At 44.2% G+C, this 14,354-nt stretch overlaps 1 protein-coding gene across 1 annotated transcript; it reads left to right on the top strand.

The window, feature by feature from the left end:
* The first annotated feature begins 377 nt into the window (after positions 1-377).
* Positions 378-12,947, top strand: LOC117052084 (cytochrome P450 2C29-like). The gene is made up of 10 exons (XM_033158809.1): positions 378-622; positions 4,147-4,303; positions 5,614-5,763; positions 7,554-7,714; positions 7,795-7,852; positions 7,945-8,165; positions 9,097-9,238; positions 10,173-10,360; positions 12,408-12,549; positions 12,766-12,947. Exons 1-10 carry the CDS (start codon positions 440-442, stop codon positions 12,945-12,947), a joined length of 1,584 nt encoding a protein of 527 aa, XP_033014700.1. The 5' UTR covers positions 378-439.
* The last annotated feature ends 1,407 nt before the right edge of the window (positions 12,948-14,354 follow it).

Genomic DNA, 14,354 nt, shown 5'->3' with positions numbered 1-14,354 from the left:
ACTTAGCATGCAACTTTTCCCTTCCTAATTCTTTCCGTTTCTCTTATAGCAAAACTGAGTCAGGAAGACGGCTTCACAACTCCATATTCAACAATTATTTACATCTAGACCAGGGGTCGGCAAGGCTTACCGGACATGGGCTGGATCACCTCCGTGGAGATCTCCCTTCCTCATTCATGGACAGATAAGGAGAGTCCCATAGGGGTATGTAACTTTCTACCAGTATTGCCAGGAAATGCTTGTGCAAGTCGAAATTCTCCTGAATTACAGGTTTTTATTCTTTCTGCTTGCACATTTACCGGAAAATTTGTCCATCTCTGTGAGGGGGTGAGGGGGAGGCTCCTTGGATTTATAAGGCAGCGCTTCGGATGCCCATCCACTTCTTTGCAGAACCAAAGTAATAGGAGCAGCAAAGTCAACGAGGGCCGTCAGCTCCCAAATGGGCCTCTTTGGAGTGTTGCCCTTCTTGCTGGTCTCCTGCATCACCTTCTTGCTTATCCTAATCCGGAGGAGAGATGCCACAAAGGGCAAACTGCCCCCGGGCCCCACCCCGTTGCCTTTGCTGGGCAACTTGCTCCAGTTGAATATTCGGGACATCGTCACGTCTTTTAAGAAGGTAAGTGTGGGTCTCTGCTTCGTAGCCAGTGGCGTAGGTAGCTGCACATGCATGCTACGTAGCAGGTTGCTGTACGGACAGTGCCGGGATCCTCTGCTCGCGGCTGATTTGTATTAGAAGCAGTTCTAGACATCTTTGCTGATTTCACCGGTGTTACATACCATCTATACATCATTTTCATATAGTTTTCTTTCAACGAACAGCACACTGCAAATTTTAAATTTTCCTTCCATAGTTTTTTCCCAAGACTTATGTTGAATGTTATGCCCTGTATCTTGTGCCCATTTTATCATTACTCATTTGACCTCTTCATCTTTTGTATGCCATTCTAGAAAACAATTCATACATTCTAGATAATAGTTTTTCATCATTTTGCAATAATTCTTTTTCAAACCTTGAACATTCTGTACTGAATCCTCCTTTCTTATCTACTTTAAGCACATCATTTATTTGGTAGTCGAAACAAAATAAAAAAATTCCTTCCAGTAGCACCTTAGAGACCAACTAAGTTCGTTATTGGTATGAGCTTTCATGTACACGCACACTTCTTCAGATATTCTTCAGATTTCATGTGCATGCACATTAAAGCTCATACCAATAACAAACTTAGTTGGGCTCTAAGGTGCTACTGGAAGGAATTTTTTTGTTTTGTTTTGACTATGGCAGATCAACATGGCTACCTACCTGTAACTACATTTATTTGGTATTATTGCAACCAATCTGTGACTAGCTGTCTTATGTCTTCCATATTTTTGAATCTCAATTAAAGAAGATTTCACCTAAACATTAGGAAGAACTTCCTGACAGTAAGAGCTGTTGGACAGTGGAATTTGCTGCCAAGGAGTGTGGTGGAGTCTCCTTCTTTGGAGGTCTTGAAGCGGAGGCTTGGCAGCCATCTGTCAGGAATGCTTTGATGGTGTTTCCTGCTTGGCAGGGGGTTGGACTGGATGGCCCTTGTGGTCTCTTCCAACTCGATGATTCTATGATTCCAATTGCTGTTTGCTTTCAATGAGCAGCTCTTTATAAGCTGCCAATTCTGCTCTTGCATTACCTTTTTCTAAGGATATCGCTTCTATTGGTGAGAGCCACCATGGGGTTTTCTGTTCTAACAAGTTTTTATACTTTCCCCATACACTATAAATTGCATTTCTTTTTTTTTCTTTTTTTATAAGAATTTATTGGCATTTTTCTATAACAAACATATACCCACACCCACACCTACAATTAAACAAATGCAAAACAGATAAAACAAATACAAACAATGTCAAGCTTTCTTGTTGCATCTTTCTAAAAAGAAAAAAAAATTTTTTCTAATTCCATATCTTGACTTTTGACTTCCCCTGCCTTTTCACCTTCGAGTTTGTATCCTTGATCTATTTTATAACCATTTCTCCTACAAAAAAAAACATTAACTTCAATTGTATAATTACATTCAATTATATCTTCAACATTTACTAAAAATGCATCATCATAATAATACCTCACCATTTAATCTTCTAAATCCATAAACTTAATCCACTTAAATTCACTTTACTTATACTCCACCTCATAGATCTTCGCAAATCATTCGCATCTAATCTATCTCTTCTATCCTTAAGGTTGCTGCTAGTAACGTAAAAACTTGAAATATCTCCTTTCATGTTCAAAATAAAAAATATAACAAAGTGTTGTTGACAGTATTCACCCTCCGATTTCAATTTACCGTATCAGGCTGCTTAAAGTTTTACTTAATGCTTCACCCCACACCCCCTCTGTCCATTATTCTTCTCCTGATGGCATCAGCACTGAACTTCCATATCTCTTCCCTCTCCAAGCGTCCACAGATCCAGGCACAGTCCAAACCTCTCCTTGCCGCGAGTTCAGAGGTGTCCCTCTCATCATCTCTCAGCTTCTTCGGTTCTTTGTAACATTCCTTTTCTTCTTGTAGATACCTTAATTCTCTGTCCCTGGCCCCCGAGCTCACACCTCGGGGACTGGATATACGAAATCTTAACGTCGCCTTGGGGCTGCCACCCCCAAAAGGCGAATTTCTTCTCCGAAGTAGCTCATTCATTTCACTCCATCTTTGCATCCATCCTCTCAGCTCTTTGGCAAGGCTTTCTTCCAAAGTATCAAAAGTTTTGTAAGCCTCCTCTGTGGGCAATTGGTTCCATTTCAGACCCCCACACAAGACTTTGACTTTTCTATAAAGCAGTTCCACCTTCAAGGCAGTGAGTCTCTGTTCGTCCGTTAGTCCAGAGTTCAGTGCCAGTTCAAGGACGAAACCCAGCATACTGGCAGAGGAGGAGGAAGCGGGTGTCATATTTCTACTCCCCTCTTTGTTCGTCGCCATTTTCCTGGACTGGAGCGCAAATACCGCAACTTTAAAAGGAGATATTTTCCTCTAGTTAACTTCCCAAAAGAAAAGTTTGCCAGTCTCCTGTGTCAATTTTAAATACATTGTAACCAGTTCTGTAGCAGCAATCACTCAAATTGGTTAGATTCTTGAGCTCGAAGGGAGGGAGGGCAGGCTGCCATTCTCCTTCCCCCCGGATCGTTCCAAAAGCACAATTTCTAATCAAATTCTTTACTCACGACCACCGGGTTCTTTTAGCTCCATTCTTCACAGGTAGAACTTGGACGCTCACCGCGGGCTCTGTCGCCGCATTTGCATCCCGGTTGGGGCATGTCCCCGAAGCCCGGCTCCGTTTGCCCTTCACCCCCACTCCCCCTTTACAGGGGGGGCAAGGGAAGGGTTCAGAGCCTCCGCGGGCGCAGCCGGGGAGCCCAGGGTGCGGGACGCTCTTCCCGCACCCCAACCGGAGCCGCGCGCTGCGGTAGCGCGGCTCCTAACCCCCGGGATGGACAAGGCGCTTCGGACCCGAAGCAGCCTTCGACCACCCGGCGATGGCGTCGCCGCCGGAAGTAAATTGCATTTCTTTTTACATGATTTAAAAAACCTTTATGCACTTTGTATTATGCATGCCATCCAAATCTGTTATCATGACCTTTAAGGTCTAAAATATCTGTGTTTTTCAAAGTTATCCATTCCTTTAGCCAGCAGAGACAGGATGCCTCATAATACAATTTTAAATCTGGCAGAGAGAAGCCCCCTCTTTCTTTGTCATTTGTTAACAATTTATATTTAATCCTTGGGTTTTTTCCATGCAAGATAAATTTAGTTATATCTTTTTGCCATTGCTTGAAGTTGTTATATAATTATCCTTAAATATATTTATATTCCTAATAGTTAGCCATACACCCAAATATTTCACCTTTTTTTCAAAGTATAATTACGTTGCTAGTTGTAATTCATTTTTACTTTTTTCAGTCATATTTGAAACCATTACTTTTGTTTTATTTTTGTTTAACTTAAAACCTGCTACATGTCCAAACACATGTATTTTATCCAACACCCTAGGTATACTGACCAATGGGTTTTCCGTTACAAGGTCATTTGTAAATGTTCTTAATTTATATTCTTTGCACCCACTTTTTGTACAAATTTTAAGAAACTGAGGTGTGATTGATTGGTCTCTTGGCAGCTCCAGGAGCAGTATGGTCCAGTCTTCACCGTCTACATGGGCTCCCGGCCAATTGTGGTGCTGTGCGGTTATGAAGTCATCAAGGAAGCACTTGTAGATAACGCAGAAACATTTGGAGGAAGGGGACACATACAGTCCTTGGATGACTCCTTGTCAAAATACGGTGGGAGAAATTTGCCTTGCAATGTTAGAGGAAGGCTTTTAATCTATCTATCTATCTATCTATCTATCTATCTATCTATCTATCTATCATCTATCTATCTATCTATCTATCTATCTATCTATCTATCTATCTATCTCTCTATCTATCTATATACCACCCTATACCCCTAAACCTCAGGGTAGTTGAGGAAGGGTTGTGGTGGAGTATCTGCTTTTGCATGCAGAATGTCCCAGCTGCAGTCTTTGGCATTTCCTCGAGATCCTGGAGAGCAGTTGCCAGTCAGTTTGGTGAGTTAGATGGACCAAGGGGTCTGAGCCGGTGGAAGGCATTCCTGCATTGAAGGAGGCTGGACTAGAAGTCCAGGGGGATCCCTTCCAACTCTATGTATCTAAGGCAGATTCCTATGTTCCTTTTCTTCCCATTACCCCTTTCTGGCTTTGTGAATGTGCCGGGAATGATTGAAGACAAGGGTGAGGCTTAAAAAATCACGAGCAGTCCAACGAGAGCTGCAGGCATGAATTTGTCTTGTTCGGTTGTGCCATCTCCAGGGATAGCACTACAGGACTTGGTTTCCTCTGGATAACAGATATCAACTAGCTGAGAAAGGTTAGTGCTACAGTGCCTTGAAGTGAAGGCGATCATCTGCACTGTTCTCCATCAGCGTGAGGGGAAGGCAGAGCCTCGCAATCGGCTGCCTTGTTTTCCTTCAGCGTGAGGCAATCAAGATCAGCAGCGTTATTGGTATATTGCTGCACATTGCCAGGTCAAAATGATTATTTCAGTGTGATTTCAAAACTGATTCTGGCCAATATATTGAAAAATTGCACAGCGTCAAAACAGTCCATAATATTTCTTATGATACCATGCCAAAATGGCATTAAATTAGTTTGGGGGGAGGCAAGGGATGGAGCCGCAGTCTCCCTGGGTACGTTCCGTGGACCTCCAGTGGTCCCAGAACTCCGAATTGGGAGCCACTGTTCTATGAGATTCATTCTATTGACAATTGCACACAAGCAATGTATGTTGGACGCAAAGAGGCACTTTCATAGCAGGCAGCAAATTCTCTGATCTCAGGAGTGGAGAACCCCTTTCAGCCTGAAAACTGCATTCCCCCATAGGGGGAACTTTCCAAGGATGTTTATGATACTCGTCTGCCAACTCGTTCCATCCTTACTCTTCCCCTGCTTCACTTTCACCTCCTTTATTTCTCTTGTTTTACTGCTCTGCTGCTCCTTTCATTCTCTCATTTTACTCTTCTGGTGTTTTCCGCGTTGCCTTCTCTGATTTGTGGAGCGTCTCTCCATTTCTAGGAGTGGTTCCAACCAACGGGGAACGGTGGAAGCAGCTCCGTCGCTTCTCCCTTATAACACTGAGGAGCTTTGGGATGGGGAAGAGATCCATCGAGGAGCGGATCCAGGAGGAGGCCCAGTTCCTGGTGCAAGTGCTGCGGAAAACGGAAGGTGAATATTCTGGCCACTCATCTATACTTTCCCTCAACAGGGTGAAAAGGTTTAATATTGCTGCAGTAGGCAAGAGAAGGATTGCTCTTTTTTTCTAAAAAACCGAAATGGAATTCTGCTCAGATTTGGCGAATTTCCCAGATACAACATGTTTGCCTTTTGATTCTTTTTCTGAATCTGGGCTGGCACTCTTAATCCATTCCATCTTCCTAAAGCTAAGGCTGCCACATACCTGTATTTTCCCGGACACAGCTGGGATTTGGGCAGCAGAGTAGCGTCCAGGCAGATTTTTTGGCAAATCGGCAAAATGTCTGGGAAAACCCAGACATACGGCAAGGGGGGTAATTTTTTTTAAAAAAAATCCATAGAAATTACCAAAATTCAACAACTTTGTCTGGATCTTCACTTTGGGGAATATGGCAACCCTACCAAAAAGCCCATTCATGATTTTTAACTGAGTTGAGTTTTAGGTGCAGAATGTTTGTGTGTACACGCAGACTAGATAGATTTCAGTTAAGACCCAGAGTCTGTGTTCCTTTGGAGAATTGAGACACAGCGCAGACCGTCGTACCTTTAAGGAAGTCCATATCCTGCAGCTTGATCCTTTTAAGAGGGGCATGCCCAAATGGATCCCAGTCTTCCTTCTTCCTTCTTCTTCCCAGCAACCCTTGCTGAAGTCTCCCTTGCCCTGTCACCTCACACCCAGTTACCCTGCCCACTGCCCATACCCCCAGTCTCTGTTCACACCTCAAGGCAAGGGGTGGGCGGCAGTTCTCTTGCATTGCTAATAGCTCTCAATGGCCCTGTATTATTTCTTAAGGGCCTGGCTTGGCCAGGTCAATTTGCATAGGTTAGCCCTGGAATTGCTCTGCAACTTGTACTTCTCCCTTCATATCCCAAATAATCAAAATCCTACCATTTATTAATTTGTACCCCCCAGGGACGGAGCAAGGGAGGCGATGGGGGCGGTGCGCCCCATGTGCCACCCTGGAGGGGGGTGACGCTCGGCGCCACCCCCCACAACTCCCAAGCCGAACCCCATAGCTTCATAGCGCGCATGCGTCGTTTCATCTCGATGCACGGCGCATGCGTGCTGAGGAGTGACACCCAGCCCCGGGGGGTGCTCCTACATTTGCCGCTCCGGGCAGCCAAGCGGCTCCGTTCGCCACTGCCCCCTCCCAAATCTATAACATTTATTTGCAAGCTGCTAGTTTCTGTGGGATAAATGGTTGAGAGGTTTGCCAAGGCTTTTTTTTTTTTGCAAAGCTACTAGCACAAATTACAGAGGAAGGAAAGGAAAACATTACCAGTCCAAGACATTTTGATGTATGAGTAAAAGACCAAGATGGTGTCCCACCCTTTTCACTGACTCTTACTTTAAGACTAGTCACTATGACCATGATGCTTGAAACAACAATAAAGTAAGGTGTTTCAAAGCTACCCACAAGATCATTTTCTCCAATACATTTGAATGATACCAGGGTAAGGTAAGCCTGGCAGGACAGCTTACTCTATCGCCACGGAGCACAAAAATGATCCCATAGGAAAGAATGGAATTTTTCAGCCCATTATGTGAACACTCGCTTAAGGAACTATTTCTGGGGAATACCTTGGGTTTGGAAAACAGGACATGCGTGTATGAAATATTGTATCTGAATGGTTTTTGGAAAAGTTGAGCAAATAGGTGGCTGGCAGTGTCCACAGCATGCAAATCTAGATATGGCAGACACAGGCCTCAGAAGCTACCCAGTAAATACACACTCCAGCTGTACCCCTTTCCCCCTCCACAGGGCACCCATTTGATCCAACCATTCACCTCAGTCATGCTGTCTCTAACGTTATCTGCTCCATTGTTTTTGGCAACCGGTTTGAATATGAGGACAAGGACTTCATCTATTTACTTGACACAATTAAGAAAGCCTCATCAGTTATGATGTCCACCTGGTTACAGGTAAGGAAGTGGTGGGAGGGGGGTGCAAGTCCTAAAAACGGTCTCTTGGATGTCACTGGCTGCTTCCTGTATTATGACAGGAAGAAAGGAAGAGTGTGAGCTGGTCAATGCCCTCAGCTGCCTCTGCCTATATTTTTCGTAAGCCTAATTGCTCATTTTGCTTCTGGAGGACGGGACATAGTTCAGGAGCTGAATATTAAGGTCCAGACCATGGGATGCATGGCAATAAGGAAGGGTAGGTCTTGATGGGGCTGCACGTCCTTTTTCTTCACAGATCTGCAATTTTTTCCCAAGCTTAATGCGGATCCTGCCTGGGCCTCAGCACAAAATGCCCAGGTACATGAAGAAGTTAACAAACTTCATCTCTCAGAGGGTCAAGATGCACCAGGAGTCCTTTGATCCAAATTGCCCTCGGGACTTCATTGACTGCTTCCTGGCCAAAATGGAGCAGGTAGGATAATATTATTGTTGTATGACATTGTTGTGTCTTCCTCTTCTCCCCTGTGACTTGAGGACCTTTGTGGTCCCTTCCAACCTTACAATTCCATGATTCCCTGGGATCTGCCAAGCTCTCCCTAGCTCTCATTTCTTTTGTAGAAGACACAACAGGGGAACCAGCAGAACATCCTATATATGCCCCCAAACACCTGCCATCGCTCTTTGAATTAACACCTTCCCTGCTCAATGGCTAGGTTCTACCTGAACAGTTGTCCACTTGCTGTAGGTTCACCTGGTTCCTGGGCTTGTGAGCTTCCCATTGGCATCTGGTTGGTCACTCATTTCTTTTGTAGAAGACACATCTGGGGAACCAGCAAAACATCCTATATATGCCCCCAAACACCTGCCATCGCTCTTTGAATTAACACCTTCCCTGCTCAATGGCTAGGTTCTACCTGAACAGTTGTCCACTTGCTGTAGGTTCACCTGGTTCCTGGGCTTGTGAGCTTCCCATTGGCATCTGGTTGGTCACTCATTTCTTTTGTAGAAGACACATCTGGGGAACCAGCAAAACATCCTATATATGCCCCCAAACACCTGCCATCGCTCTTTGAATTAACACCTTCCCTGCTCAATGGCTAGGTTCTACCTGTACAGTTGACCACTTGCTGTAGTTTCAACTGGTTCCTGGGCTTGTGAGCTTCCCATTGGCATCTGGTTGGTCATTGTGAGAACAGGATGCTGGACAAGATGGGCCAGCAGGATGCTGCTTCTCATACCTCTGTAACTCAGCGTTATTTTTTACCAGTCTATCCTGTGATACTTTGAATCAGATTGGAAAGGAAATCTTGCCAGCCAGCTTTCCACAAAACCTTTCTGTAGACGTAAGAATTAGCCTCAGGTTTGATAACATTGCTCTTTTCTTCTTCTTCTTTCCGTGTCAGGAAAAAAGAAACCCAGCTTCAGAATTCATTCATGAAAACTTGGTTGCTACAGTTCACAACCTATTCTTTGCCGGGACAGACACAACTGGCAACACCATCATGCAGGGGCTTCTTGTCCTCCTGCGATACCCAGAAATGGAAGGTAAAAAAAATAAATAAGGTCAAATCTGTCTTACTCACTCTTGTTTCCTGTCTGTTTGGATGGCTGATTGGTTCCTCCCTTGCTAAATAAACCAGGACTCTCTTTTTCCAGCCCTAAATCATGGGATCTTCTCCCTTCAAATGGGTCAGAACCCCAGCTCCTTCATGATCACACTGGGACTTATAGGAACCAACTTGAAAAAAGTATTGGAGGAGGGCAACCAGTGTTTTTATTCCAGGGGGAACTCACAGGAACTCAGTTCTGGCACTTCTCAGGTGGCCGCCGTTGCCATTCTAAGAGAACATCGTGAGTTCCGGCATCTCTTTTTCTATCAAAATAGCACTGAGGGCAACCCTCTACCACTCTACTTCCCCTGCCTCCACACTGTTGCAGAGCACACCTTCCTTTGCCATGTGCAACTGTCTGTAGGCCTCTCCTGCTCCCTGACTGCGTGCAAGAACGGCCCTTTCCATCTCCTTCTACATTCTTCTGTTAACTGGAGAAGTCAGAGAACAAACCTTCTACATGCAAAGCAGGAGGTCCATCTTGCTGATACTTTCTATTTTGCCTTGATATTAAATTGATGTAGGGCAGGTATGTCCAACAGGTAGATCGTGATCTGCTGTTAGATCAGTGGACATCTGAGGTAGATCACTGGTTCCCCCAAAGAAGCTGAACAATTTTGGCTTACCTCCTCAATATTTTACTTCTTCTGCAAATGGGCCTTCCCCCTTCCTAAAAAAAGCTCAACAACTTTTTTAGATCACTGCCAGTTTTTAACTCTGTCAGTAGATCGCAGTCTCTTGGGAGCTGGCCACCCCTGATGTAGGGTGTTACAAGCCTCTAAACTACTGAGCCATGGTTCCTCCTCCTATAACTATATCTAACAATTCCTAATTGCCTGTTAGCTCTAATCCCACCATATTGTTTATAGCAAAGATCCAAGAGGAGATTGAGCGGGTCATCGGGAGGAACCGCAGCCCCTCCTATGAGGACCGGAATCAGATGCCCTACACAGAAGCCTTCATCAATGAGAACCAGCGGTTTCTAGACCTCTCCCCAGTGGCAGCTCCTCATTCAGTCACCCAGGAAGCACATTTCCGAGGGTTCACCATTCCGAAGGTAAAGTGAGTTGTGTGGCTAACAGACATATTACCGGTAGTTCAGATTTACGCCTGCAGCTTAGGGCTTATCCACACTCACCTTTTGCCCCACTCTTTCCAGACAAACATCTTCGTTTAGAAGCTCCATGTTTGGGTTTTGTTGCTTTTTGCTGCACAAAAACCTGCTCTTTGCCGCTCAGTTGGAGCAAACATCAATTTGGGTTTTCTGTGGGTTGCCATTTGCTCCTATTGAGCTTTAAAGAGTGGGTTTTCACACGGAAAGTTCCCGAGCAGCATCAACAACATGAAGAACAAGAACACACCTGAAGTGGCTTAGTCATGCTGGCCACATGACCCGGATGCTGTCTGCAGACGAACGCTGACTCTCTCAGCCTATAGAGCGAGATGAGTGTGCAACCCCAGAGCCGTCCACGATGACCTAATGGTCAGGGGTACCTTTACCTTCACCTTTTAATCCCTCATCAGTAGGAATGGATTCTAGTACGGCAGTATACATCAGTACATCTTGTAATAACTGCACTAACCTACCTTAGATAACTTCAGCCATCTTTACGCCTATATTTTAAGTAGTTCGAACTAAAGTAATGATAGTATTTTAAAGGAAACATATGAAGAAGCTGCTTGATGAGGTCACAGGCCCAACAAGTCCAGCATCACAGGTGCCCATGTGAAGTGTACAGGAAGAACTGGACCACAAGAGCCTATTTCCTGCTTGTGTCAGCCAGCCACTGGTGGTTTGAGGCCTGCTGCCTTTGACAGTGGAGGGAGTGTTGGGGTGAGACATTCATTCCCAGAAGGAACATGCAAAGTTGATAAAGTTACTGGAAGTTTCCAGAAGCTGTGGGAATGCTGGTTTATTTACACCAGGGGGCAGGGTCATCGCGGTGAGAACTGTTCCTACACATGCACAGCTTATGTGCTGGAGAATGAGAGATTGTTTCGTTTGTACTCAACTCTCAAACTGGAAGGATGTAATCCAGAGAGGTGGGGTCTTGAGGTGGGGTCCTGCAGCTACCCAGGGCAAGGCATGCAACGTTTTAACTGAACCTCTATCAGGGCTCCAATAAAAGCTTGTTTCCATGTATAGTTCTGTAACTGTTACAGTTTTTGAACGGTTTCAGGAGTTGAATGGACTCCTGGAATGGATTAAGTTTGAGAACCAAGGTACCACTGTATGTCCCTGGCTCCTGCCAAGTCATGAGACTCTTCCCAGGCCACATGAAGTGATTCAGATAAAATGAATGATTACCTATGGAAGGTACTATCTCCTAATCAGCACAGCATTATCCAGTCCTTAAGGGATTTGAATTAGTGATAAATGCAGGCTAAAGAGGAAATATCTGAACCGTGTCACTTGCAGCACCGTATATTTCGCTCCATAGGGCGCACCTCGTTTTTAGAGGAGGAAACAAGGGGAAAAAAAATAATTTTTCTGGTTTTCCTCTTCTAAAAGCCCTGTTTTTTTTGAGGATCAGCTAAAAGTTTTGCAGCTTTTTTGCAAAGGGAAAAGCCCTGTTTTTTTGAGGATCAGCTAAATTTTTTGCAGCTTTTTTTGCAAAGGGGGGAAAGCAAAGCTCCTTTTGCAAAGGGGGAAAAGCCAAGAGGAAAAGCCCCATTTTTATGGTGTTCAACTCACATTTCTGCAGCTTCTAAAGGAAAGGGAGCCTTTTCTACAGTTTCCAGACAGATAATCTAATCAGCCAGTCCCATGTCGCTGGGGAAACAAACAACCTCCCTCTGCAGCACATTCAACAATGGAGGCCTGGGCAAGGGGGCGGGGCTGAAAGGGAGCCGGGACTCTTATCTCTCTCCTGATCTCTTGCTGATCAGCTGCTGAGTGGGGTCCTTTCAACACTCCTTCTTCTCTTTGTAAAATAAAAAGCATGATCCTCTTTTGGCCCCTGGGCAATTCAGCTCCAGGGAACACCATTCGCTCCATAAGACACACAGATATTTCCCCTTACTTTTTAGGAGGAAAAAGTGCTTCTTATGGAGCGAAAAATACGGTAACTGTTGCCTCCGGGGTCTCTGTCTTTCCTCTACAGGGCACCACTGTTATTCCTTTGCTGTCATCCATCATGAAGAGCTCCCAGCACTACGAGACACCCAGGAAGTTCAATCCTGGCCACTTCCTGGATGAAACTGGGGCCTTCAAGAAGGTGGATGCTTTTCTGCCATTTGGAGCAGGTGATGGACCTCTGTTTTATGTGTCCAGAATGGAGAGAGGGGGCGAATGGGAGGGCTGGCTTGGCTTAACCTTAGGGGGAATCTAAGGATCTGTAGTGGGAAAGAGAGGGGGATGCAAAAGAAGAGCAAAAAATGTTGGATTGTATGGCCTGGGAAATATTGGGTTAGGACTCACCCTGTATATATAAATGGAACGCCTGTTTCTGGCTTTTCCAGGAAAGAGAGCATGCCCTGGTGAAGGTTTGGCCCGTATGGAGATCTTCGTATTCCTCACAACGCTGTTGCAAAACTTCCATCTGAAAAGGTTTGAGAAGCAGGAAGAAATAGACATTGCACCAGAAGTCAAAAGTAACGGACATGCTCCACGGCATTATCAGCTTTGTGTGGTTCCACGGTGAATGGTCCTTGATACAAAAGAGCTGGGATGTCTGGAGGACTCGGAGAATTGTCCCTGTGTGTTCAAACACCTTTTGTTTCTCTGGTTGGAGATTATATTGACACAATGATGTTTTGTGTCTGAATAACTGCTTTGAAAATCTCTTTCACTAGAAAACCTTCTGCACAGATTTCAGTATAAACGTTTTGTGGTTGAATAAATGTTTTGAAAATCTCTACGACTAAATTGCCTTATGCATAGATCTCAATATAAAAGGATTCTGCCCATTCTAAATTTCCTCTGTTTCTGATTGTTCTCATGGTAGAAAAAGGTAAATGGATTATTACCCAGGAGAAGAAAGCAAAGATCTTGAAACTGAAAGTGAACTTCATAATTTGAATATCAAAGAAATGACAACTGAGGTAGTTCAGTTAAGGGAAAAAGTAGTGGTATTAAATTTGAAACTCAATCAGGCAAATATGAAGAATTTGGACTTATTAAAGGCGCTTGATAATCCACAATGTAAACCTAAAAGGTAAAGGGACCCCTGGCCGTTAGGTCCAGTCACTGACGACTCTGGGATTGCGGCGCTCATCTTGCTCTATAGGCCAAGGGTGCCGGCGTGGGATAAGGTGGAAGCTCTTGTACATATAGACTCAGTGTTCTGTCTTAGTATACATATATATTCTAAGTCAAAGAAAATAAGAGATACAAAGGCAAAAATGTCCTTCCTTAGAACAAGTCAAATGATAATGAAAGGATTTAGGGGGGGGGGATCATGGAATGGCCACTCCAGACATCAGATTTACTGAGCATTATTCATGATCTGTGCTCATGGTGCAATTGGGGTGGTTATATGGGATCATGCTTTCAGTACTGTTTGCTCCTGCAAACACTTACAGGCATTTGTATTTTGATGTTTGCAAGAGGTGCCTGTCCCTCAGTCTCCTGCTAAAACCCTGGGACTTTTCCAGTTCTAAAATATCAGTATTTTAAAATAATATCCATTCCCTTAGCCAGCATAGACAGGACGCCTCATATCTTAAATCTGGCAAGGAGAATCTACCTCTGTCTTTAGAGTCTACCAACAATTTATATTTTATTATTGGCTTCTTCCCCTGCCAGATACTGGTGTTATAGACCTGGAAGGTCATGACAATAGATATGGTTGGCATGCTTATTTGTGGTATGAAAAGTAAATAGAGTTTTCTTGAATCGTGTTGTAAGAAAATGGGTTTCTGAGGTATAGGGGAAATATAAAAATTCATTAGAGAAAAAAACACCTTTTGAAGATTCATGTGGAACCTGAAAAACTTTATCAAACCTTTGGGGCTTTCATCCACTTGGTCACTCTTTATTTGTTGTTTCTTCATTATTATACACACACACACACACACACACACACACACACACACACACACACACATTT

The sequence above is a fragment of the Lacerta agilis genome, chromosome 8 (genome assembly GCF_009819535.1).
Source record: "Lacerta agilis isolate rLacAgi1 chromosome 8, rLacAgi1.pri, whole genome shotgun sequence".
NCBI classification, from domain to species: Eukaryota; Metazoa; Chordata; class Lepidosauria; order Squamata; family Lacertidae; genus Lacerta; species Lacerta agilis.
This window is presented reverse-complemented; position numbering and strand designations above follow the sequence as displayed.